Genomic DNA, 23,936 nt, shown 5'->3' with positions numbered 1-23,936 from the left:
GAGCTTGAAGACAACCCAGGAGCTCAAATGCCTTCTATACCGAGAGATCGAGATAGACTCCATGGTAAGAGTCACATCTATCAAAGTGAAGTATCTGATCCTACATACACAAAAAAAAACGCGTAGCTGAAAGAGGCGAGCTCAAATGTGTTGGTTCATGTCTCCTCGCATTGCATTCCTGAAGCGGCAACGATACATTTCGACTCATCCTTACAATCCGAAAACGTCCTAGCGCATGAACCCTCAACATGTACAAATGCCAGGCTCTGGACAACCTCAACCTTGAAGCAACAACTCATCATTAATCTCACCTTGACAATGGATACCCCAGACACTAGCAATCTAGCCCTCGAGCTAGACATCCTCGGTCAGCTTCCCGCCCTGAGGATCTACACCCAAATCAGCCTGTGCTTCCCCGTTCCCGACCCCGCCGCTCACCCCACCATCATTGACACCTTCAATAAGGGTCTTGAGCGACTCTCGACAAGCTTCCCTTGGGTCGCCGGACAAGTCAAATGCTTCGATGCGACCGAGGGAAATACCGGAACCTTTAAGATTATTCCCTTGGACAAGACACCACCTGTCGTGGTCAAGGACCTTCGCAATGATCCCTCTGCGCCCACAATGGAGGGCCTCAGGAAAGCCGAGTTTCCCATGAGCATGTTTGACGAGAATGTCATTGCACCTAGAAAGACACTGCCTATAGGGCCCGACTATTCGCCTGATAACCCTGAGCCTGTGCTGCTCTTTCAACTCAACTTTATCGAAGGTGGTCTTATCTTGACTGTCAACGGCCAGCATGGAGCTATGGACATGACTGGACAGGGAGAGCTCATTCGCCTGCTATCAAAGGCATGTCGGGATGAGTATTTCACACAAGAAGAAAGTAAGACAATGAATCTAGAACGAAAGACAGTTGTCCCGTTTCTCGAGGACATTGAGGAAGCTGAGTTGGACTCTCATCTTCAAAACCAAATCATCAAGACTCCTTCAACACCCGCACCGGCTCCCCAAGAGCTAGCACCTGCCAGCTGGGCGTTCTTCTCCTTCAGCAGCCAATCACTTCACGATCTCAAGGACAAAGCAACAAGCACATTAGTCGCATCCACGCCATTTGTTTCAACCGACGATGCACTCACTGCATTCATCTGGCAGTGTGTTTCTCGAGCACGCCTCGCCCGTCTGGATCCCACAGCCGAGACCAAGTTTTCTCGCGCAGTCGACGTGCGCACTCAAGTCGGTGCTCCAAAGGGATACCCAGGCCTTCTCCAAAACATGACCTACCACAGCGGAACACTGCAGCAAATCGCAGACGGTCCTCTCGGCGCCGTAGCATCAACGTTCCGCTCCGAGCTAGGACCAGGTCGTCTCAAGTTTCGCACCCAAGCCTTTGCGACAAAACTCCACCGCACACCAGACAAGTCCATCTTTTCGCTTACAGCGGGCGCCGACCCATCAGCCGACATTATGCTCAGCTCGTGGGCCAAGGTGGGCTGCTACGATCTCGACTTTGGCTTTGGGCTGGGAAAGCCAGAGTCGGTCAGGCGGCCATTATTCGAGCCGTTCGAGTGCTTGATGTACTTGCTACCAAAGAGACCGGATGGGGAGATTACGGCGACTATCGCGTTGAGAGATGTGGATATGGAGAGGTTGAAGGGGGATGAGGAGTGGTCCAAGTACGGGCGGTTCATCGGGTAGAAGAAATAAGCTTGAGAGGGACGTTTAATCCATCTTGTCGATCATGATGATCGATCTTGTGTTTCTGCAGCGTGCGAGCACTCGGCCAGCTTATCACGTCAGTCGGCAGTCATGTTATGTTTCCTGTTTCTTGACCCCAAATGTGCATAATCCTCCAAAGTCAGTGACGCAGAGAGTGAATCTCGATTTTCGGCGCATTAATGACAACGCCCAAGACCACGTCAGGCTCAGTCAACTCTTTTCCACCCAACCTAAGGCCAGCAAGGAATTTATCCATTCCCTCAAAATCCAAGATTACGACTCGATCGATTCTAGACCACTGTTTTCTCCGACACTGCGACCGTTTGGTGTGGCACCAACTTCCCCTCCACGACCCCCCCCCCAATATGACGTCGCCGCGCCACGAGAACCGGTTTTAGCAAGGATGACACTTGCACGCGCCACAGCGAGATGGCATCAGTTTGACCACCATCAGCCGCAGAGCAGCCTATGATGTTCCGCTTGGACGTTTCGGATGACGTACCCACCATAAACGACCTTGTCATGAAGTCAACTTGGTATAAATCCAACGTCTTCGACTCTTTTTTTTCGTCAGTCTTTGTTCAACAATCTTTCCAAGAAGCCAAGTTACCAAAAGTCGTCAACATGGAGTGGGCAAAGAACACGTACAATGATCAGTATGAGAAGTGGATGCCTTGGGTCGAGGATATGTACCTCAAATGGTTCACAAAGGATAACAAGGCCAGCTACGCCACCAAAGGTTTGTTCCATCTCCTCAAGGAGAAGAACCATAACTAACAGGCCTAGACAACCTCAACAAGACAAAAGTAACGGGCGTCGAACAAGTCGATACTCTCCAAGACGGCGTCAACAACCTCGCCACCGGTCAGGTCGGCCAAGGCGGTCTCCTCCAACCCGTCGGAGATATGGCCTCCAAGGAGGGCATCAACCGTACCGAGCGACAGGGCAAAGACGACAAGGGTGGCTACACACCCGAGAATATCCCCGGTTCTGCGGCCGTGAATAACGCAGCTGGTACTGTCGTCGATGGCGGTAAGGCTGTCGGTGGTGCTGTTGGGGGACTGCTTGGCGGTGGCAAGTAGGAGCAAACGTTTCCTATGATGCTTGATGGTTTTTTTTTTTCATGTTTGAATGATACCAGTTTGGGTTGGGATAGATGGGATAAGCGATAGTATCTACGCTAGGACGTATACAATGGACGATTCTTGAACAAAAGATAACTCAAGTGACTTCACAGTAGATAAGTGTCGCATCAAGCAACACCATCATTCCCAGCCTCAACATTCCTTCGACGACGAAGTTTCCTATCTGTCGCTGCCCTAAATCAAGGGGCAGGTCAATCGATCTCCCAGGGCCTCGACTCACCTCCATAACAAAAGCGTACAAGAGGCTGGCGCCCATTCACGCAAACATCCAGTGTTGCCTACACCAGTGCAGCAAGACGGCAAAATGAGCCAACACGAGTAGGGTTTCGGATCTCTTCTTCCGTAGTAGCCTTATGATAGCCGAAATGAACATCAAAGGCCACCAGAAAACAGTCCGGCAAAGCCACCTCGAGGCCGTTTTTCCGTACTCCTCAAATACCCGCTGAAGTCTAGTGAGAGCTTCTTCGCTCTGCTCTTTCTCAGCTTCCTCCATACCAATACTCTCAAGTATCAATAGCCTGAGCGAGGAAGTACGGCCACCGGATAGCTACAATGGGATGATTCTTGACAACAGTTATCTTGTGCGGCATAAGAACACGCCATCCCATGGAATCATCTTAACTACTTTACCTTCGATCCTACAAGGCATACCGCTTCCTTACTCACAGGGATAAAGCGTTAAGCATGGTAGCAAAGAGCATCTGATATGACACGCCTGTATACACTCAATGCCCCATATATGTACCGCAAGTCCTCAAATCGGTGAGAGGCAGGCAAAGTGCAGATTCATCTTCCACGCAGTAGGCTCTTCAGCCTTCCTCCACGCCCTTAATCCTCTCCTCCTTCAACGCAGCCCACTTCAACATGATCCCTCGGCCCATTTTCCTGAGCCACCGATATCTCCGTCTTGCCCTACATCTGTAAGTTACGTGTTTCAATCCGCAAGCACCACAACTCACATTCTTCCATTCCATGAAACGCCGTAGTGGAGGCTTGTATAGGAATTGCGCCAATCCACAAAGTCCAATGATCAAGGGGATCAGCTGCCCCGCCGTGTCCACGGAGTATACATGCGTCACTCTGTTCCAATACAGCGTGAGCTCAATGCCCAGAATGAAGTAGATTAGGTAGAAGGCTTTAGCGATTCCTTCGATGAAGCCGCTGCACCCTGTTAGAGATATACTAATTCCCAAACAAAGAGCAAGGAACTCATTCTCACATCTTTTCCTCGAGGACTTCTGTCACCCTCCTGTACTCGTCGTCGTCTGGCCGCGGCCGAGCCAGCTCATCGGGCAATGGTCTTTTTATGCAGAAGCCGACCAAGAAATTCACAATAAAGACCATCGGTGAAACGCCGATTAGGCCAGAAAGGATTGCCAAAGCTTTCGTAGTAACTCTGTTTGATAGTGACGCTTTGGCAAAGACGAACGCGTGCGAGCCACATGGGGTGGCGAGGAAGTTGTCCCTGCGAATGCCATGGAGCCAAAACCAACAGCAGTAAAAAGCGACTGCATCAAAAAGACATAAAAAGGCTAAAAAAAGAAACCCGAGAGACCCCGAGCTGTTCCCTAACATCGGTCGGTGTGTTCCGATTCCGCCAGTTAGCCATCAGGATAGTATAAGCGCCGCCAAAGATGATGTAGGTCAGGATGAATATTTCAACCATGTAGGTTGGTCTCTTCTCCACCGTAAGGACCAGGACAGCGACGAAAATGGCAAATATGAAAATGAAGTAAGTTTTCATAAGAAGCGCAAGGCTCTGGGAGCCAGGCCTCGGCATAAAAGAGGACGCCCATTGCATGTATATGCCTAGCCTGATTCCGAGGCCATACAAGTCCGAGTTGCCTTCGAACCCACAGTCTTCCTCCCTTGCGGCGAGGGTGAAAGTTTCTTGGTCAGATAGCGTTGCGGTGTGTGGTAGATACATTGATGTTGCTTGTTGAACTGGGTGGGAGAGTGAAGGTGAACCAGTTCACACTTTCAAGATCGGAAAAAAGCAAGGAATTTAAGAACAACAGTTACTAGGCATTATGAGAGATTTTTCAGCTTGTCAGGCATTTGCGCAGGAATAAAATCCAATGACGACCTGAAATTGTAGCCCCGCCAGTCGCTGCTGACGCTGGCTGGTTGTTTGACTTCTTGGCTACAGCTCAGCTGAAAAATATCAGACTCGGTTACAAGATGAGGGCAGTGATTGGTGTCTTGATTCTTGTGTGCAGTTGAGGTTACATTGAATGGCACATCATTCTCACTTCAGACGATCTATACCTTGGGCGGGATACTTTAGGGAAATTCATTGTCAAAGACACGATATATTAACTATGTTGATATAGGTAGGTACATAATACTTGCACATGATTGACTGTGGTGCAGACATATGAGTTGATCACTTTTCCGATGCAACATCGGAACTGTCCTTACAGACAGGATACTTGTCGAATACTTTTAGACGCTAGACCTCTCGGGCTTGCCATTGTGAGACTCGTTGTCAATGACGCTGTCGCGAGGGTTGGCATAGTCATCCTCGCCGCTGAGCTCCTCAAGAGTCTTGCGGGCAGTCTCGGGGATCAGGAGAGTGGTGAGGCATCCGAGAAGCATGAAGAGGGCGTAGATCTCGAGGACGTGATCCATCCAGGGAGCCTCGTTCTTGTCGGTAGCACCGTGGGTTCGGAGGATGGAGATGGCACCCTGGCCAATGATGGAGCCGATCTTGCCAGAGGCGGCAGAGATACCGTGGGAGGTGGAACGGTAGCGGGTTGGGAAGACCTCACCGGGAACAATGAAGGTGGTGGTGTTGGGGCCTGGTCATGTCAGTTGACTATCTTTAAAGTGTCGAGAAAAGAGGCATACCAAAGTTAAAGAAGAACTGGGCAAGCACGTAAATGGCAAGCAGGCCGTTGGAGGGAATGTGGTTGTAGGCGAAACCCATAACCTAAAGGTGTTAGTGTCACGTGGCACCCGCAAGGGGAACAACTTACGATGAAGAGAATAGTAAGAATACAGAAGCCGCCAAGCTGGATAGTCTTGCGACCAAGGGTATCAATAGTGGCGACGGAAACCCAGTAGCCAGGGACAGCACCAGCAAGGACAATAATGATGTTGCCGACAGCGGTGTTGTACAGGAACTCGTACACGTTGTGGGCATCCTTGGAGGAGTAACCGATGACCTTGAGGATGGTACCGTTGTTCAAGCTAAGACCATAAAAGGCCACATCAAGACAGAACCATGAACCAGCAGTTCCAAGAAGGAGGGAAGCGTTCTTAAGCTTGCTATAGTGACGGAAGAAGTCACCCCAGCTGGCCTTGGGCACCTGGAGGTTGGCACGGGCACCCTGCTGGACCTGGGCGCGGGCGACCTCATCAGTCTCACCCTCACGCTTGCCAGTCATGTAGGCCTTGACATCCTCGTCGGCCTTTTCGACATCGCGGGCGACGTCAAAGGTGTAGCGGGGGGTCTCAGGGATGGTGAGACGGTCTGGGTTCCCCGGATGTTAGCCCATGTCACTGGCATGCATGCCAAGAAGGGAGCCAAGAAACTTGATCACTTACAGTAAAGGGCGATGCAAGCGGGAACGGCACCGAAACCGACCAGGGTACGCCACATCTTGTCAACGGCGACCTGGCAGTCACCAGTGCAGTGCTTGGTATCGGGGGCGCCCTCGAGAGCGTGCTTGAAGCCGAGGGTGAGGAACATCATGACGAGAGCAGCGACGAGCTGGCCGATACCCTGCATAGCAAAGACGGCAGCCATCATGGCACCTCGCCACTTGGTAGTGGCAAACCTAGGGTCAGGGGTCAGTATGAGAATTGAAGACAAGATGAAATAAAACTTACTCGGAAGTAATAATGGAAGAAAGAGGATAATCACCACCAATACCAATGCCCATGATGACACGCCAGAAGATGATAAGACCGATCAGGGAGGTGGAGGGCGAACCAGCAGTCAGAGCCTGGGCAAGGGTAGCAAAGATGATAACGATAAGCTCAAGACCGTACATGCGCTTTCGACCGACAATATCAGCCAGCATACCGAAGCCGAGCTGGCCAATAACGGTACCAGCAGAGGTAGACAGCTTGATGGCGTTATCGTTGGGGGTCGAAAGCTTGCCCTTGCCGGGGTAGTAGACGATGCCAAGCATGATGGTGAGCATGGAGACGCAAAAGATGTCGTAAGAGTCAGTGAAGAAGCCGACACCGGCAACAACACAGGCTCGAACATGGTACCAGCCAAAGGGAGCCTTGTCGATCTCTGCGAGAGCGAGACGACGACGCTCGTTGGGGTCGGCGATGTGAGCAAAGTCATTGTGGAAGTTGTGGAAGGCGTTGTTACCACCACTCGTCTTGGCGACGGCGGCGGGGGCACGAGCCTCGTCAGCCATTGTTGGCAGGGATATTATAAGGGGGAGTATTAATAAAAGACTGGTGAAGTAAAAGAGACACAAGCAAGTGTTTTTGATATTCGTATACTTGAGGAGCGAGAGCTCTTTCCAAGAGTCAAGTGAAACCTTGCGCCTGTCGAAAAAGAAGAGCCAAGAAAAGAAAACAACAGAAGAAGAGCTTGGATATAAGTATGAAACGAGTGCTGTAGACACGGCCTCGCTGCCAGGCAGATTATACGGCGTGTTCCATCAAACAGATCCGTCCGAACCGATGGCTCCTGCCCATCACGCTCTTACCCACTTCTTAATTGCCCAGTCATCATGCTCCCTTCTCTCCATGGGCAATCGAATCTCCAAATTCTGCCTTTGGCCGCGCCTCGAGGGGCTTCATTCTCTTACCATGCTCGGTCTAGGATGAGGCACGAGACACTCGAGCACGTCGAGGACCCCAGACGAATCAACGGGTCGCTCCTTCCCCACGTGCTTCCACATGCCAAGAGCCTTGGCTGCAGGGCCTCCCAAGATGCTCAGGGAAGGAGCGACGCTGAGCTAGGGTCTCGGCAAACGGCACGGAATTAGCGTGCTTCCGACCCGCCTTGGCATGATCCAGCGAATCTTCTACAGGCTGCATCTAGCTGTCGCATCTCATGCCTCGCATCGTCGGTGGCATCGTTTGGACCCTCCCCTTTATTGGCTTTAACCATATCTCAGTGACCGAGGCCGAGCGCCCCATTTGGTGCTCGTGCGACTAAGCTTGTTGCTGATTGAGTTTGCCTGTTTGGGACACCGAGCACTCCACAGAACGCGTCCTGTAGAACCTCGAGACCCGGATATCACGGCTTCGAGAGGCGACGACCGTGTTGCCGCCTTACTCCCGTTAGCGAGCCGGTTCTCTGGTTCCCTTGCAACCTTGGCAGCAAGCATATCCTCTCGTTGTGCCCCTCGGTCGCCGTCTTGTCGGTTATCGGTGCTGCCTCCCGACTGTCTTCAGCTCTGCCTTGCGACATGCGCCCGACTTGACTCTTTTCTCATTCTTTCTTCACACCAAGTTTGGATTCGATCGACCGATAGCCATGTCCGCACCTGCAGTCAGCTCGACTGAGCCCCCTCCTTTGTCGCTTGAGGTTCTCACTGATCCCAGCGAGAAGAAGGATGCCCTCAAGCTCGTGGTAGACAGTGTCGCACAGCAGCGACAGATTGCCTCGAGGGCCATCATCTTTCACCCGGTGTCTCTGGCCGTCTTTGCGGCTGTTCTCGCTGTTGCGCACTATGCCGCCAAAGTTGGCAACGACTTTAGCTCCATGCTGATCACCTACCCAAGCATCATCCTCACATATCTGGTCGCAACCCGCTATCTGTCAAGCGCATACATTCGCATCGCTGAGGACACAGACTGGCTTGGATGGCTGAAGAATGAGGACGGTGTTGAGGACACCATCATTGGTGCCCGCTTCGGCAAAGACATCATCGCCGCCGTCATTGTTCGCTTTGACAAGACGTCCCGCAAGAATGGCAACAGCAAAGCCCTCATCCGGGGATGGACCACTAAAAACAAGTATCGACATCGAGGACTCGGTGGAGACATGCTCCGCGAGACTGTCAAAATCGCCAAGCAGACGCAGGGTCGAAACTGTGTCGTCGAGTTCGGAGACGATCACGCCAACAGCAACCTACCTCTTTACACCATCTTCAATGCGACGTTCTTCGCACGTCAAGCCCAGGCGAAACGAGCTTTGGCAGCTGCAGTCAAGGACTGGGAGGAGGGAAAGCAGGGCCCGCAGTGATGCAGTGCCTTTACTCGGTAAGCATTGTCCAGCAACATGATCCATTGCTTGTATGACAGATCTTGACTAACAAATGAACAGTCATTCAATCCTCTACGTTGTCAAAATTCCATAAACTCATTTAATCCAACTATCTACCTTGTGCCATGGGTCCTCAACCAATCTCTACTCCCGCCGACGTGTCTTCAAAGTCGACGCATTTGTTGGGCTCCCGCTGCTGCAACTCGATCTTCTCGTCCGCCGTCAATTCAGCTGTCGCCTGTCCCAGCTTGATGGTGAAGACCAGGATCACAGACACAGACGCAAGGCCAGTGGCTGTCCAGAAGCCGATCTGGTTTTGCTGTCGCCGATCCATCTTGTCAATTCGTTGAACCTCTTTCGCCGCAGCTACTGCGAGCTCGCTGACTCCCAGCCAAAAGGCGATGCCCAGATACAGCAAGCTGTTACACAGGGCTCCGGCCACGGCTTGAAGCCTTCGAGGCTGCGAAGTGGTGATAAAGACATTGGTCACGTTGAAAACGATGTCTACACCAATCGTGGAGCAAAGCATGGCAGGGAAGACGTATGACCAGTACGCACGCCACTTCGATCCACTCGTCTCAGGCATGAGAGCGAATAGCAGGACAGAAGCGAAGAACCCAAAGCCTGAGATGATCATCAGGATGCGACCGGGTACCAAATGCAATATGAATCCGCTTATAAGTGCCAACACAAGCCCCAGGCTGGGCAATGGGGCGAACCACACGGCTGCTTGGAGAGGCGACGCTTTGAGGACTTCCTCCATACTATCATCCGTAGTTAGCCAAGCCGACAGACAATGGGCAAGGGGCTCACTAAAAGCTGGCATAAAAGAGATACAACCCAAATACGCCATACTCGATGAACAGGCATGCGACAAGTCTCTTCATATACTTGGGGCGGAAGAGCTCAGCAGGGAGTAACGGGTGTTTGGAGACCCACCCTTGAACATATACCGCTGCGACGAGCAGCAGCATGCCAAGGATGTAGGTGATGAGGATGTAGGAAGTTCGCCATCCGTGAGGTGCTCGGCCGCTGTCAGTGATGGCATACACAACAAGCGAGACGCCAGGCACAATGGTCAAGAGTCCAGGCCAGTCCATCTTGACATCCGGGTTCGAGCCGCCGAGGTTGGAAGGAATCGAGAGGCGACCGATGATGATGATAAGGAGGCTACAAAAAGTGCCTATCCAGAAGAACCATCGCCAACCAAGTTTCTCGGACGACACAGCGCCAATGACGATGCCAAAGTAGAAGCCAATACACCCGAACGCACCATATATACTAAAGACGATGTTCTTCCTCGGTCCGGGTCTATACGTCTGCCCAAGCAACGCCAGGCTAGCGGGGAGAAAGGCGGCTGATCCGATTCCTTGCATGGCACGACAGACGATGAGCATGGTCAGGTTCTGGCTAAAGCCGCAGATGAGGGACCATATGAGCAGCCAGAGATGGCCAGCCAGAAAGACGAGACGGCCCCCATATCGGTCACAGACGCGGGCGAATGGGATGAGCAAGGCCGAAGTGGTGAGGTTGGGGACGGCAGCAGGCCAGGTCCTCGCCGAGTCGGGTATGTTGAGGGTCTTTGTGAGCGACGGCAGGGCGACGTTGAAGCCACTGATGGCGTACTCACTCATGACGAGGGATCCGACAACGGCAAAGACGAAACCCATCTCGATGAGCCAGGATGAAAAGACTGGAGGTCGCCTCCGGCCGAGGAGTTCGATCTCGTCTTGATCCAGGAAATGGCAATCCATGTCTGTGTGAAGCTCTTCAATGATGCCTGGCTTTATGTCGTGGGCCTGTTGATTCATGTTGATGTTTTGGTGATGGCGAGGGGTGGCATCAATGCCAAGAAGGAGAGAAATCTTGAGTTTGAGATCTGGCAAAGTGCCTATGAGTATTTATACAGACGATATCTATGGACATTGATGGCGTAATCACGAATTCTTTATTGCAAAACTGCATGGCGGCTGCGATGATGGAGGGGCAATGACGGCGACATGTTTTCTCGATGTGAATATGTTGTAAGTTGATGTAGATGAGATATGTACATGATGGAAGAACACTTGAGCCTCGGTCGATTGAATGGTTAGTAGCTCTCCAGATGAGCCCAATCTACCCTAGGCCTCGTGATGCGAACTGGAGCGGAATCAAGCGACAGACCAGTGCCTTGTAATTTTCTAAAAATTCACGAAAGAAAATGTTATAGGCACGGTCATTGGATCTGTGTGTACTTGGGTTTGGGTTTGCATTTTGCTTCAGTAATAATTGTTCATGCAGTCGGAGGTGAATGAGGGGAGCATGTGACTCAGTGAGTGGACGATCAGGTCTTGGCTTCGTGTCCACATTGGTTGGGGTTCTAGACAAGGTAGACGTCAATTACATGCATTTCTTTTTTAAAACCTCGTAAGGCTATTTCTAAAATATCTGGGGATAATTGTGTAAGCAGATTCAACAAACGTGGGCATGCACTCTGGAGGCCTGTTGATTGGAGTTTTGAAGGATCCATCCATCGTCAATAGCACCCATATCGAGACAAATGCATTTGCCGTGATCCCTTATTAAGCTACTTCTAATAATAGCTTTTCACAGATGGGACGGACAGTCTGCACATTCCAACTCTTGGCTCGCCCTTCCAAATGGCCTCGCCCGAGTCGTAACATTTTTCTGACACGGGTTGGAATGGACGAATTGTTCAAGCAAGGCTGGGCTTTTTTAGCACCGTCTCTCTCTTTCGCCTCGTGTCATGAAGTCTTGGCATTCTGTCACTCTCTTGGCGATGCGTCTATAATTAGAGAGACGACGAGATCCAGACTCGGTGTTTAGTAAATAACCTCGAAAGAATCTACACATTCCTCTCTCCCAAGTTTCAGGTCTCTCAATTTCTTTTTTATTTTACTCCCAACTGAACCATGATCGAGTTTGACCCCCGCGCAGACATTACTCTCAAGGTCGGCAGGGAGAAGAAACTCTTTTCGGCCTGCTCCCGTGCGCTTTCGAGGGCGTCACCCGTGTTTGAGCGCATGCTGTACGGACATTTCACCGAGAGCAAAACCCGACTTGCCGAAGGCGAGGAATGGGTCGTGGAATTACCAGAAGACGATTCAGCACCGATGGAGGTCTTTCTAAACATTTCTCACTCTCATTTCGGCAGGGTGCCGAGGAGGATGCCGCTGGATGAGCTTTACGATCTGGCGGTGCTGTCGAATTACTATGACTCCACGAGGTTGCTCGAGCCGTGGATTAACGGGTGGATGGCGTCGATTGAAGTTAGAGATTCGAGTGTGAGCATGGCAAAGGCTCTCTGGGTTTCGTGGGAGTTTGGACGCAAGGAGGCTTTCTCGAGGATGGCGCTGAGGATGTTGATGGAGTCGGATATGGGGAGGACGGCCGAGGATGAGTTTGACAAGCTCAAGATGCCGCCTGATATCATTGGTGCGTACAATATCCCGTCAAGCTTTTAGGTCAAACTAACAACTTACAGAAAGAATCTCGGCGATCCGACTCCAGACGATACAAGCTCTCCTAGGGGTGCTCCGCGACATGGTGGAAAACCTGCTCGTGGTGGACGAAAAGCCGCGATGGTGCCGGCACGCAGAGTGGATGGGCCCGCACCGCTGCGAGTCCATGATCCTCGGGTCCATGACCTTTTGTCTCGCCCGGGCGGGCCTCTGGCCCCTCCCCTCAGCCGACGAGGTGACAGACAGCATCGTCGGCCTGCACCGCAAGATGACAGGACTGGTGATCCACGACATTGGACACGTCGGGGGGAAACCTTCCCTGGATCATCAGCTTTGTAATCCGGGGCCGCTTCTCATGGGGCAGATTGAGGAGATTTTTAAGGATGTTGCGAGTCCGGTTACAAAGTTTCATTTGGATAGGATGGATGAGCAGGCGAAACGGTTGACCTCATGATTTTTTTACTCTGCTTGTTTTTTTAGCGAGGTGTTGGACGGGTTATAGAAGGGATACTCTAAACGTGAACATGATGTTCATTTCTTTACTTCTCAAAATACTCCATGGACCCTGGCCTGTCACTCGACATTGCTAGCTGGACTCCCAATCTACCGGATCATGAAAATTCTCTGTGTGTGTCGGTCGCACCGCATTCCTCGTGCGTGCGTGCGTGCGTCTTTTTACCCCTGGACCCCATGCTTCCCGTTACGGATCTGTTTTCCGAAGGAAGGATTTTCCGGAGTACAGGGTAGCCTGTGAAGCAATGTTGCTTGATTCCAGCAATGAAACAATTGCGCGTCCTCGTAGTTATTTATATTAATACAGTGTTTTTTACATTAACTTTTTATGAGTAAAGGCATACCGAGGTCAGATATGCGGTCAAATCCATACGTGCTGAAGATGCAGCCATGGTCCAATGTCGCTGCAATCAAGTGGACACAAAACTGCCAACTGATTCCCAGTACCTGCATTACCCTACGGGCCCTACATTCAATAGTTCAATTCTCTCCTGGGTGCATCTGCAACGTGGTCACGCAGCCCAAGATGAGTTGGCACCAGTCTAAGCCCTAACATCTCGACTCAAAAAAAATCTGAATCTCAAATTTCTAAGACTTTATCGCGGGTCCCCCTTCTGATGCAAGCTAACGGGGACGCTATCCATCGCAAGGGCGAGTCCATCGACGCAGGTACAGGGGAAGAAGCAACACAGGGGGTGGACGGCTTGTCTGAGCCCCCTGGAAGACTGGGCAATGCTTAATCTCGGAGCCAAGACCCATTATCTCGAGGTTTCTTGAGATGAAAAGGAGTAGATGACGTCTTTTTGTGTTATCAGAGATTTTCAAGCCTTTGCCGATCGGCGATGAATGCTTCACCTTGTCCCGTTGGCGCGATATCTTATCCACTTTGTTCGATTCCGTCTTCCGTGGTAGCACGATGGGTCCGGAAGTTGAGTCCATCACCATATTGAATACCGAGCCAATTGCGATCAATCTGTAAAAAAAAAAGTCAAAGTTCAAAGAGTCCATCTTCCTTGGTTCTGGGAAATTAGACTCAAAGATGTCATGGGCTTGAACCTTGGACATGGCCGGCTTCAGATTGCGGGAGTGGCTCAACGCTTGTGGTGCAACAAAGATCAACGGAGATGCCGCCTTTTTAGAGCATTTTACCCTCTAGAGATGGAGGGTTTTTGCGACGGCGGTTGTTTTTCCAAAACACCACTTTTCTCGTATTACACCAAGAGGTTCCAACATTTGCACAGCCTGCGGAACGCCCGGAGGAACAGAACATGTTCACCCTTCTTGCGGGGTTTTTGCAACCACACCATGTGCTGTAACCTGGCAGTGGCCTCGTAGTGGGCGCCCCCCCCGGAAGTGGGTTCTTTGGTGCTGGTCTACGCTGTTGGTGCTTCTGTTCGTTTTCTTTTTTGCTGATGGTGGTCTGACGGCAGGTCGGTTCGAGGCATCACGCTGACGATGGCATGAACAAAAGCTTGGCTTTTATTACACGGTTCAATTGTGATTTATTTGACTCTTGTTCTAGATTACCTACTGCAGCTCCATGTGCGTCTCAGAGGTCTCTCAACCCATGCCAGCTTTCACTTTGCTCCAGCCTGTCACTCACTGCACATCTTCTCCTCAATTGGCCGTCAACAGATAAGAGATGCACCTGTTTTGTTTACCCCCTCCCGGTTCACCCGACAGCGGAACAAGGTTTCGTCCCATGTCGCAACTCTTCGTCATGATGCGCCCACTCCCCCAGGCTCGGGGACAGCCTTCTCCCCGCGCGGCTCGTTCACTTCCAAGTGGTTTGGTCAAATACGAGCCTACCAAAAGGAGAGAGAGCAGCACGATCAGCAGGCTTCTTTGCTCGTGTGTGGTCCACTGACAATCTTGACAAAAAAGGCCCTTTCGGCTCGGCGCGATAACAAGCTGACCTTGTTCCGCGCTAGGAAATGCCGACGTGAGAAAGAGAGACCAGGGCATTTATTTGGCTCGACTTTTGTTTTTATTTTTATCACCGCTCGCTAGCTTCCCGAAGTTCCCAGCCACGAGGCGTCAAGCCCGATTGGGGGAGTAAAGGGGGGGATGGGCGGCAAAAAGGGAGGGGGAGGGCTTTTGTAGTGGTTGCTGGGCACAGATAATGTGGCGTGGTGTATTTCCGGTTGCAATCAAAACAATGGAGAGAAGTGTTCCAAACAAAACGCCCAATTCTTTCATTAAGTATTCTATATAGTTACGTTCATGACATTTGCTGCTGCTGCTGTGTAAAATCGCGCTCAAGTAGAACTCGTAGTCTCGACATCTATCGCCAGCTGCGTCACGTTGAAAGTGACATACTCATTGTTGGAAGAGTAGGCTTCGGTTCCCCAGGCCATGTAGCCCAGGTAGTCGGTGGGAGATGGGTAGTCCGAGTCGCTCATGGACAGGATCTCGTTGATTAGAGGGGAGAGGTCGCCGCTGAACTTTTCCACGGGCTCCTTGACGTACCACGTGAGCACCTTTTGCTTGGTCTCATCGTTGACGCCGACGTAGAGTTCGCTGAAGAATTAGCATATGGGCAACATAGTAATGGGATATGAGACTCACAACTTGACTCCGTGAAGAGTCTTGGTCGCCACAGGACTCGTGCCGCCGTTGAAACCGATAGGCTGAGTAGCAGCTCCGATGGCGGCAAACCACACCATGATTTCGTGAGAAGCGTCCTCACTGACCTTTGACTTTTCCTTGTCCTTGTCCAAGAACATATCCATGGCGACGTTGGCGTTGACCTCACGATCCACGAGATCGTCAAAGTCGGACTTTGTGATGTACTTGCTTCCCTTGGCCGACGTGTTACCAGGAGCGTAGGTCCAGGCAAAGTCGATGTCAATCTTTTCAATCGTGTTTAGCTTGACGGGAAACGTGTCGCCTTCAACCATGACGTTGGGGAAGGCGTGCACAGGTGCCTTGACATCGTCGATGGGATAGGCCCAGACGCTGGCCCAGTTGGGCGCCGTGAACTCTGTGTCATAGGTCTTGTTGTTGTGAATGTCGACCTGAGCATCGTGTTAGGTACATGATCAAGTAGGTGGATCTCCATCAACGGCAGTTGAGATGCCATGCCAGGATGAGAGAGATGAAAATCTGGGGACTCAGATATGAGATGGATGAGAAAAGGCGTCAAGCTTACATATAAACACATTCCTCCCTTTCCACCATCCTTCACACCCCACTGATTGGGATTCACTACATCAAGTCAAGTCAGTAAATTGTAACACAAGCATGTCAATGTCGCACAGAGGTTGAGCCAAGCTCGACGTTCACGATGCGGCTCAACCATCAAGACGGCAAGGTGCATATGACAGACGCGGGGGAGGACAAGGAGGCACCAAACGGTCTGGCAGGTGTCTACATCTACTAGGGGGGCAACAGGATAAAAATAACAATGGGTAAAATGAGTGTGAGAAAAAAAAGCCATGAAAAAGGTACTTACGTGTAAACTCAAGGCCCTTGGTCTCTGGATGAATACCATATGACTTTTGGCAGTACTGCCCGACCGTGATGCCATTATCGTTGGGCGTCTTGGGCTTGGTAGGGTCGGGTTGAGGCTTGAACAGAGGAGGACCTCCTGTCGCCTCTCGATGCTTCTCAAGGCCAAAGAGAATGCCGAGAGTGATGGCGATGGGGAGGGCCAAGAGGCCAAAGTTGACGAGGAAGCGAATCGTCATGGCTGACGGGGGTGGGGGAAAGGAGAAACGAACGATGAACGATGAGCGAGTGAACAAAAAGAGGGAAAAATCTATACAGTTGAAGATTGTCTTTCTCTTACTCGAAACGACGACTTCCCTTTACCCTCCTCTCAATCGGGAGAGATCAGAATAACGAGCGAGCGACCGAACAAACGTCTTGGGGGCAACGGAACGGATGATGGACGACGACGGGCAGAATCAAGGAAAACAAGCCCGAGAAATGGATGCCTCAGCTCAGCTTTGCACGCAGCTTTCCTTTTTCAGCCGCCAACTAATATTTTTTCTCTCTCTCTCACACATACTTCCAGGGGGAGGCGAAGAAGCACCCACACACCCACACACCCCTTGCGTCGGCTGCGGAGAGCCACATCCATGGTCTGATTGAAGGGAAGCGCTTCTGTCGATAAGGCGCACACCCCCTGTGTGAATGCCGAACCGAGGAGGGTTACCCACCAGGATCAAATCTAGAGACGGACAGATCCAATCAGAGACAGGCATCGTAAAGAGCTGGCCACTGGAGCAGCTGAGAAGGTGTGAGCCCCTGATCAAGGACAGGGATGGCCCCTGGCTCCCGGGAGTCGTATAGCTGCGTGTGGTGGAGTTGGGCCAGTCTAGGGCGATCTCTCGATACGAGGACGAGGTGGATGTCACTGCAGGAACGGGTAGCTGAGGAGCTGAGGGCGCTGTCAAGAGTCAACTTTGGCACCTGGGGCGATGCCGAAAGGATAGGCCGTTCCAAGGCAGGCCACCCAGTTCAGGTCAGTCACGCCCGCTACAGGCCAGGCCAGGCCAGGACAGGACAGTCAGCGGGCAGTGTCTCTGTTCGTGTCGCATGGATCTCTCCATCTCTGCCGCCCTGGCCGGCAGAAAAAGGGCAAGGCAGGGCAGGGCAGGGGTGGCTGGTAGGTCTTTTTTTGTTCCTTGGATTGGTAACCGTCGATGTGCGGGCGGGCACTCAGTGAGTGACTTGCTTCCATGCTGATTGACCCAGGTCCCAGGTGGGACGTCGGGTGCCAGCTGGAGTGCCAGTGCCAGTGCCAGTGCCAGTCAGTGACGGGTCCCGTACCTTCCAGCGCTAGTTACGGCACGCTTTTCCCCTCGCACCCCCGGCCTCCTCTCGTCACTCACTCTCCCTTCCGTCATCCCATCCCATCCCATGTTTTTTTTTCCTTTCCTCTTTCTTTAGATCAAATCAGCCTTGGCCATTATCTCTCGTTCATAGTCGCCTTGGTAAATCCTTCTTCTCTCGTTTTTTTCGTGTCTGTCTGCATGCATGCAATATAATCTCAATCTAGACTTTCGTTCAACACACACCAAACACTCGCTGCAGCAGAGCTTGGCTCCAAAAGCTTACATCCCGCCAAGCGTCCCGTTGACGCCGAGCAATTGCTCGTCACCCCGTTAACACCCACCAACCCAATCTTTAATTTGCTCGGGCCTGTCTGCGTATGCGTCAGGATCTCGAGTCGCTGCCGCAAACATGAACGGGTATCGCGGATATGGCGAGGGGGACCAGGACAGGGAGTATAGGGAAATGGTTGAAATCGACGTCCAACGTCAGCAAGACCAAGCACAGCAGCAGCAGCAGCGTCAACAACAGCCTCCGCAGCAGCAACCTCAAGATCAGTTCTACAACCAAGACCTTCACTCGCCTTATGGTCCCCCAGAGCCTCAGCAGTATACACCCTACTCACCCTATCAAGCTCACGACGACTTTCAGCAGCAGGGCCAAGGCCGCTCCATCACTGAGCAGAGCAGGCAGACACCGATGAGACCGTCTCCCGCACACATCGAAGACTACGCTCCTGCCCCGGCCCCCGAATGGCCTCTGTCGCCAGCCGGTGGTAGCCCTCAGCCTGGGCACTACTTCAACGAGACCCCCGTGGACTCTAGATCGGCCACTCCCTCTCTGAGGAGCGGCCAGGCTACACCCGGGCACAGGCATCCCAATTCTTCAGTCGACTGGAGACCTTCCAGCCTAATGGTACCACCCACGCCTCCGAGTACCTGCTTTCGCGATCCGAGATTCAGTGTCACTGACTATTCCACCTCGTCCGATGAACAGAACCAGAGTCACCTGAGTCTCGCCGCACTCTTGCCAGGATCTACGGCTCGCAATTCGTCAAAGGACTTTTCTGTAGATGAGAGCGCCATCCAGCAGGTTCACAAGCGGGATGACTCGGACATTTGGAAGGGATGGAAGCGCTGGGTCTTCAAGCTGGTGCCCCTCCTGACCTTTGCTAACACGGGTTTGTACATGGCCTACCTCACCCTGAGAATCGCCTGCGTGATATGGGCGCAGAATGCCGCCGGAGAGACATATGCAGCCGCTTGGGTTTTTATCGCCGTCGAGATTGCCGTCGCCATTCCTTCGCTCATGCACAACACCTGGACCATGTGGTCCATGAAGAAGAGGCAGCGTCCCAAGTTGAGGCTGACTGGCAACGACGTGCCCACCGTCGACGCCTTTATTACCTGCTGTGGTGAGGATGACGACCTCGTCATGGATACGGTTCGTGCCGCCTGCGATCTCGACTACCCCCGTGACCGCTTCCGAGTTGTCATTCTCGACGATGGTAAATCCGCCGGCCTCGAGGCCCAGTGTGCCAAGCTCGCCCTGACGTATCCCAACCTCTACTACATGGCCCGAATCAAGGTCCCTGGTCAGCCGCATCACTTCAAGGCCGGTAACCTGAACTACGGTCTTGACCAGGTGCATCTGCTTCCCGGAGGAGCCGGCCAGTTCATGGCGGCTCTGGATGCCGATATGGTAAAGATTACAGCCTCGTCTGACGCTCAATGGTTTGCTGACATGGATAGATTCCTGAGCGTGACTGGCTCCGTGCTGTTCTCCCTCATCTCGTCGTCGATCCCAAGATGGCTCTCGCTTGCCCGCCTCAGCTGTTCTACAACACTCCTCGCTCCGATCCCCTCGCCCAGAGTCTCGACTTTTTCGTCCACGTCATCGAGCCCATTAAGGACGCTCTCGGTGTTGCCTGGTGCACTGGTTCCGGTTATGTCGCTCGTCGTGAGGCCCTTGATCAGATTGGAAACTTCCCACTTGGTTCTCTGGCTGAAGATGTTGCTACGTCTACTCTGATGCTTGGAAAGGGATGGAAGACGGCCTACGTCCACGAACCCCTCCAGTTTGGTACTGTTCCTGAGGACTATGGCAGCCATCTTAAGCAGCGAACTCGATGGGCTATCGGAACTGTCGACACGTCTTTCAAGCTCAACTTCTGTCTGTGGGGTGACAAGGTCAAGCAGATGACGGTTGCGCAGCGATTCTCGGGTTTCCTGTATGCTTCGCTCAGCATCTACACCATCCTGCTCACCATCTCGCTCTTCGCCATCCCCATCATTCTGATCATGCAGAAGCCTCTGGTCGCCTACGCTACCGACGAGCAGCTGCGATGGCTGGTCCGAGCCTGTTTTGCGTCCGTCATTTCGAACCGACTGTGCGAGTTTGCCCTGTTCATCCCTGCTGGTTATCACACTGGTCAGCGAGGTTCCCGATACCAGCTCTGGATGTCGCCCTACATTGCTCTGTGCATCATTCGGTCCTTCATCCTTCCTACCTGGTTGGGCGGACAGACACAGGCCTTCAAGCCTACCGGTTCTCTTGGCTCTGCCCTGAACGAGCGTGACCCCAAGCTTAGAAAGAACATGTTCCGCCGACTTTGGGGCATCCTCATGAACTACATGGCCCTGTTCCACCTGGCATTTGTCTACCTGACTCTTGTCGCGGTGGTGCTGACATCATTCCGGTCATTCTCGACTCAGGACACGACTCGCGGTGTGCTCGTGGGGCTGCTCACGCACGCCTTCTGGCCGCCACTGACGTTCCTCTTCATCTGCAGCTCTCTGTGGACACCCATCTCGTACGCCATCGACCCGCCTGCGATGCCGGACCGAGAGGATCTGCTCAACCGCGATCCCAAGACGCAGGTTGCTCACCCGACCAAGGCGAGCAAGAAGATTGCCTTTGGTGGACAGGCTGCGTGGTTCGAGCTCGAGTACACCGTCACGACCGCCTACACTTGCCTGGTGTTTGTCGCCTCGTTCATCTTCTAAGAGGGGGGTTGTAATCACGACTGTAACGATAATGTATGAGGGGGCAGAAGAGGAGACGAAAGAAAGGCGGTCGGGTTAGGCGAGCAGGCGTCCTTTGAGGCAGGCAACCTTTGGGAGGCAAGCAATCTTTGAGAAGGACGGAAAGAAAGATCTGAGGTCATCATTTGAAGGCGCAACGTACGACATTTTTGGGTATCGGTTTTTAGTATATACGCACAGAGCAACATCATTGTGTACCGCAACATTAACATATAGATAGAGGGGACAACAAGGGGGAACGAAAGGACGGACGGACGAACGAACGGTCAAGGCCCTGGAGGACGATCTGCACGCACGAATGTCCCAAGCGAGGCTTTTTAATAATAGAATGCATTGAATTGAATTGAATTGAATTGAACCCAACTGAGTCAAATCAGAGTCCGACTGTGCCCTGCTTCTGCATGAATCGTGCGTGTCGGCGTCGTGGCCACAAGCGCAGGACCGCCATTTCCTTGGCTTGGCTCTCTGTCTGTTTGCCGAAACGGCGCAAGTGTCGGGATTTACAAACATCCCTTCATCCGCCTTTGCATAACTTTGCTCTTTCACATGGCAAATTATGCGACTCATGTCACTTTCAAACGCCGAAATCTCTTCTAGACCGACGGAGTTTCCTTGTTCCAGAAACGACGCTAGGTAACGTGACCAGTCACATACTGCGGATTGGTCTTATCAGCTCGTGGCACGACTCCACAATCCAGGAACCTGGTCTCAGATATCAACAAAGTTTTTGCCCGACTCGCTTCCAAACGGAACAACATGACATGGTCAAACCAATTGGCCTCCCTCACCGCTTTCAAACGGATACGATGCGAATGGCCCTTTCTCGTACACGGCAGCTCCATCTCTTCTTCAGCTACTACAGGCCAAACAGCTCCATGATTTCCCGCATCGTGGGCCCAGCATCGCCGCTAAATGGCCCAACACCCCAGCGCCATTGGCCTGTGCAAACGGGATGGAGTCTGGACCCCTATTCTCCAAGGGTACTCTCCTGCTCTTGTTGAGCGGAGACTGGGGGGGGGCAAACGCACTTTTTTTTTTATGCCATGGCTGGATTAGGTCAAGACGAACAAACGAGGGGAGGAGGAGAGAGGGACAAGCTATGGGTTTAAAGCTAGGAGGAGAGCCGCGCAAACAGGGAGGGAGCCCAAGGAGAAGAAAAATTTCCCACCTTTCTTTCTCTTCCCTTTTCTCTCTAGCAAACATCAATTGGTCAGAGGTCGCTGGCTCGTCTTCTACGTCTCCCAATTGCATTGTTCTGTCTAGATCAGCTCAACATGGCTACTCGACAGCGTACTTCGACCACTGTTGTGGTTGAGAAGCCTTCTGCCAAGGTAAGTTTCTACTGTCTCACCCTCTTGTCTCTTCAGGTGGCTGACTCTGTCGCAAAAGGTTACTCTCGAGCCTCAGCAGCAGCCTCAATTCCCCGATATCAAGACCATCAAGGATGCCATCCCCGCCCACTGCTTCCAGCCCTCGCTCTTCACCTCCTTCTACTATGTCTTCCGCGACTTTGCCATGGTGGCCACCCTCGTCTGGGCTGCCCTGACCTACATTCCCGCCATTCCTGACCAGAGGCTGCGCGTCGCCGCCTGGATGGTCTACGGCTTTGTCCAAGGCCTCGTGTGCACTGGTGTCTGGATCCTGGGCCACGAGTGCGGTCACGGTGCTTTCTCTACCCACGGAAAGCTCAACAATGTCGTCGGATGGTTCCTCCACTCGTTCCTCCTCGTGCCCTACTTCTCGTGGAAGTACTCTCACCACCGCCACCACCGCTTCACCGGCCACATGGACCTCGACATGGCCTTTGTCCCCGCCACCCAGCCCAAGAAGCACAGCATCCTTGCCGGCATCGACCTGAACGAGCTGTTTGAGGACACCCCCATCGCCCAGCTCATCAGGATCGTCTTCCACCAGCTGTTCGGCTGGCAGGTGTACCTCCTGTTCAACGCCAGCGCTGGTAAGGGCAGCAAGCAGTGGGAGCCTACTGGTCTGGCCAAGTGGTTCCGTGTCAGCCACTTTGAGCCCACCAGCGCCGTGTTCCGACCCAGCGAGGCCATCTTCATCTTCATCTCTGACCTCGGCCTGGCCATCACCTTCACCGCCCTGTACTTTGCCTCCAAGGCTGTGGGAACCTCGACTGTTCTGTTCCTCTACGCCGTCCCCTACTTCTGGGTGCACCACTGGCTGGGTAAGATTTCTGATGGCAACAAAATTGAATAGCCGCTGACGTGATTTTTAGTCGCCATCACCTACCTCCACCACCACCACACCGAGGTCCCTCACTACACTAACGAGGGCTGGACCTATGTCAAGGGCGCTCTCGCTACCGTTGACCGTGAGTTTGGCTTCATTGGCAAGCACCTGTTCCACGGCATCATTGAGAAGCACGTTGTCCACCACCTTTTCCCGTGAGTACTCCCCGCTATTTGGGGTGAACCAATCTAACCATCTCAGCCGCATCCCCTTCTACAAGGCCGACGAGGCTACCGAGGCCATCAAGCCTCTCCTGGGCGACCTCTACTACCACGACGAGCGCAACTTCATCGGCCAGCTCTGGTCCGTCTTTGGCTCGCTCAAGTACGTCGAGCACGACCCCACCAACCAGGGTGCCATGCGATGGGCCAAGGAGTAGAGCTCCAAGGCTGTCGGAGCCCCATGCGAAGAGACATAGAGAGATTAGACGATGGGATTAGACACGATAGACCAAACGACTAGACACACAATGCTATAGATCTAGAGCAATTGCTTTCTCGGCTGGTATCGGATTTAGACGCTCTGAGATAAAGGTCAAATCGGATGATGAAACAAAATGGAGGCTTGCTTGTCCTGTTGGACTGCAATGTATTATACCAATAGAAGCTGAATCAATGACCTGACTTGTGCAACATCTTGAGTTGGTGTTCAAATTGGCTCAATTTGAGGCATCCTCTGCGATTGGGCAGAGATGAACTTGCTTTATCGATCTAGATCCATCCAATCCTGAGACAATCTCTTGCATGAGATTGAGATGGTCATGGAGGTGTGGAGACTCTCTCCTCAACAACGCCAAGACCAATCGGCTTGATTAGTAATTTTGTTTGCGAAACCGAGA

The 23,936-nt window shown here is 52.4% G+C and overlaps 9 protein-coding genes across 9 annotated transcripts; 6 read left to right on the top strand and 3 right to left on the bottom strand.

Moving 5' to 3' along the window:
* Positions 1-318: 318 nt before the first annotated feature.
* NECHADRAFT_97980 (uncharacterized protein) lies at positions 319-1,698 on the top strand (the record flags this gene model as incomplete). Its single annotated transcript, XM_003043541.1, has 1 exon — positions 319-1,698. The coding sequence occupies one exon, from the start codon at positions 319-321 to the stop codon at positions 1,696-1,698; it is 1,380 nt and encodes a 459-aa protein (XP_003043587.1).
* Positions 1,699-2,346: 648 nt separating this feature from the next.
* NECHADRAFT_9659 (uncharacterized protein) lies at positions 2,347-2,696 on the top strand (the record flags this gene model as incomplete). Its single annotated transcript, XM_003043540.1, has 2 exons — positions 2,347-2,458; positions 2,500-2,696. Coding segments are annotated over 2 exons (309 nt in total), but the record flags the coding sequence as incomplete, so codon positions are not given.
* A 2,453-nt stretch (positions 2,697-5,149) lies between these two features.
* NECHADRAFT_64827 (uncharacterized protein) lies at positions 5,150-7,363 on the bottom strand. Its single transcript, XM_003043424.1, has 5 exons — positions 6,699-7,363; positions 6,414-6,646; positions 5,843-6,339; positions 5,715-5,796; positions 5,150-5,665 (listed from the first exon to the last, which is right to left on the bottom strand). The coding sequence occupies exons 1-5, from the start codon at positions 7,241-7,243 to the stop codon at positions 5,310-5,312; spliced, it is 1,713 nt and encodes a 570-aa protein (XP_003043470.1). The 5' UTR covers positions 7,244-7,363; the 3' UTR covers positions 5,150-5,309.
* Positions 7,364-8,316: 953 nt separating this feature from the next.
* Positions 8,317-9,027, top strand: NECHADRAFT_54781 (uncharacterized protein; the record flags this gene model as incomplete). Its single annotated transcript, XM_003043539.1, has 1 exon — positions 8,317-9,027. The coding sequence occupies one exon, from the start codon at positions 8,317-8,319 to the stop codon at positions 9,025-9,027; it is 711 nt and encodes a 236-aa protein (XP_003043585.1).
* Positions 9,028-9,181: 154 nt separating this feature from the next.
* On the bottom strand, positions 9,182-10,802 carry NECHADRAFT_54715 (uncharacterized protein; the record flags this gene model as incomplete). The annotated part of the gene is made up of 2 exons (XM_003043423.1): positions 9,182-9,812; positions 9,862-10,802. 2 exons carry the CDS (start codon positions 10,800-10,802, stop codon positions 9,182-9,184), a joined length of 1,572 nt encoding a protein of 523 aa, XP_003043469.1.
* Positions 10,803-11,960: 1,158 nt separating this feature from the next.
* Positions 11,961-12,963, top strand: NECHADRAFT_88143 (uncharacterized protein; the record flags this gene model as incomplete). The annotated part of the gene is made up of 2 exons (XM_003043538.1): positions 11,961-12,483; positions 12,533-12,963. The coding sequence occupies 2 exons, from the start codon at positions 11,961-11,963 to the stop codon at positions 12,961-12,963; spliced, it is 954 nt and encodes a 317-aa protein (XP_003043584.1).
* A 2,230-nt stretch (positions 12,964-15,193) lies between these two features.
* Positions 15,194-16,907, bottom strand: NECHADRAFT_123252 (uncharacterized protein). The gene is made up of 4 exons (XM_003043422.1): positions 16,477-16,907; positions 16,174-16,229; positions 15,591-16,039; positions 15,194-15,542 (listed from the first exon to the last, which is right to left on the bottom strand). The coding sequence occupies exons 1-4, from the start codon at positions 16,709-16,711 to the stop codon at positions 15,281-15,283; spliced, it is 1,002 nt and encodes a 333-aa protein (XP_003043468.1). The 5' UTR covers positions 16,712-16,907; the 3' UTR covers positions 15,194-15,280.
* Positions 16,908-17,941: 1,034 nt separating this feature from the next.
* NECHADRAFT_73104 (glycosyltransferase family 2) lies at positions 17,942-21,206 on the top strand. Its single transcript, XM_003043537.1, has 3 exons — positions 17,942-18,716; positions 18,798-19,502; positions 19,553-21,206. The coding sequence occupies exons 1-3, from the start codon at positions 18,213-18,215 to the stop codon at positions 20,804-20,806; spliced, it is 2,463 nt and encodes an 820-aa protein (XP_003043583.1). The 5' UTR covers positions 17,942-18,212; the 3' UTR covers positions 20,807-21,206.
* Positions 21,207-22,119: 913 nt separating this feature from the next.
* On the top strand, positions 22,120-23,715 carry NECHADRAFT_102202 (uncharacterized protein; the record flags this gene model as incomplete). The annotated part of the gene is made up of 4 exons (XM_003043536.1): positions 22,120-22,176; positions 22,235-23,033; positions 23,085-23,253; positions 23,300-23,715. The coding sequence occupies 4 exons, from the start codon at positions 22,120-22,122 to the stop codon at positions 23,475-23,477; spliced, it is 1,203 nt and encodes a 400-aa protein (XP_003043582.1). The 3' UTR covers positions 23,478-23,715.
* Between the last annotated feature and the right edge of the window lie 221 nt (positions 23,716-23,936).

The sequence above is a fragment of the Fusarium vanettenii genome (assembly GCF_000151355.1).
Source record: "Fusarium vanettenii 77-13-4 chromosome 13 genomic scaffold NECHAsca_28_chr13_5_0, whole genome shotgun sequence".
Lineage (NCBI taxonomy): Eukaryota > Fungi > Ascomycota > Sordariomycetes > Hypocreales > Nectriaceae > Fusarium > Fusarium vanettenii.
Note: the sequence above shows the minus strand (reverse complement) of the source record. Positions and strands in the feature narration are given on the sequence as shown.

Excerpts from the sequence above, each read along its gene's own strand:
- NECHADRAFT_64827 (XM_003043424.1), bottom strand. The coding sequence starts at position 7,243 with ATGGCTGACGAGGCTCGTGCCCCCGCCGCCGTCGCCAAGACGAGTGGT. Across the intron at positions 6,340-6,413 it reads CGCTTGCATCGCCCTTTACT|ACCGTCTCACCATCCCTGAG; the intron begins GTAAGTGATCAA and ends CGGGGAACCCAG. Across the intron at positions 5,797-5,842 it reads TTCTTACTATTCTCTTCATC|GTTATGGGTTTCGCCTACAA; the intron begins GTAAGTTGTTCC and ends TAACACCTTTAG.
- NECHADRAFT_123252 (XM_003043422.1), bottom strand. The coding sequence starts at position 16,711 with ATGACGATTCGCTTCCTCGTCAACTTTGGCCTCTTGGCCCTCCCCATC. Across the intron at positions 16,230-16,476 it reads CAAGGGCCTTGAGTTTACAC|TGAATCCCAATCAGTGGGGT; the intron begins GTAAGTACCTTT and ends GACTTGATGTAG. Across the intron at positions 16,040-16,173 it reads AGGGAGGAATGTGTTTATAT|GTCGACATTCACAACAACAA; the intron begins GTAAGCTTGACG and ends CACGATGCTCAG.
- NECHADRAFT_73104 (XM_003043537.1), top strand. The coding sequence starts at position 18,213 with ATGAACGGGTATCGCGGATATGGCGAGGGGGACCAGGACAGGGAGTAT. Across the intron at positions 18,717-18,797 it reads GGAGACCTTCCAGCCTAATG|AACCAGAGTCACCTGAGTCT; the intron begins GTACCACCCACG and ends TCCGATGAACAG. Across the intron at positions 19,503-19,552 it reads CGGCTCTGGATGCCGATATG|ATTCCTGAGCGTGACTGGCT; the intron begins GTAAAGATTACA and ends TGACATGGATAG.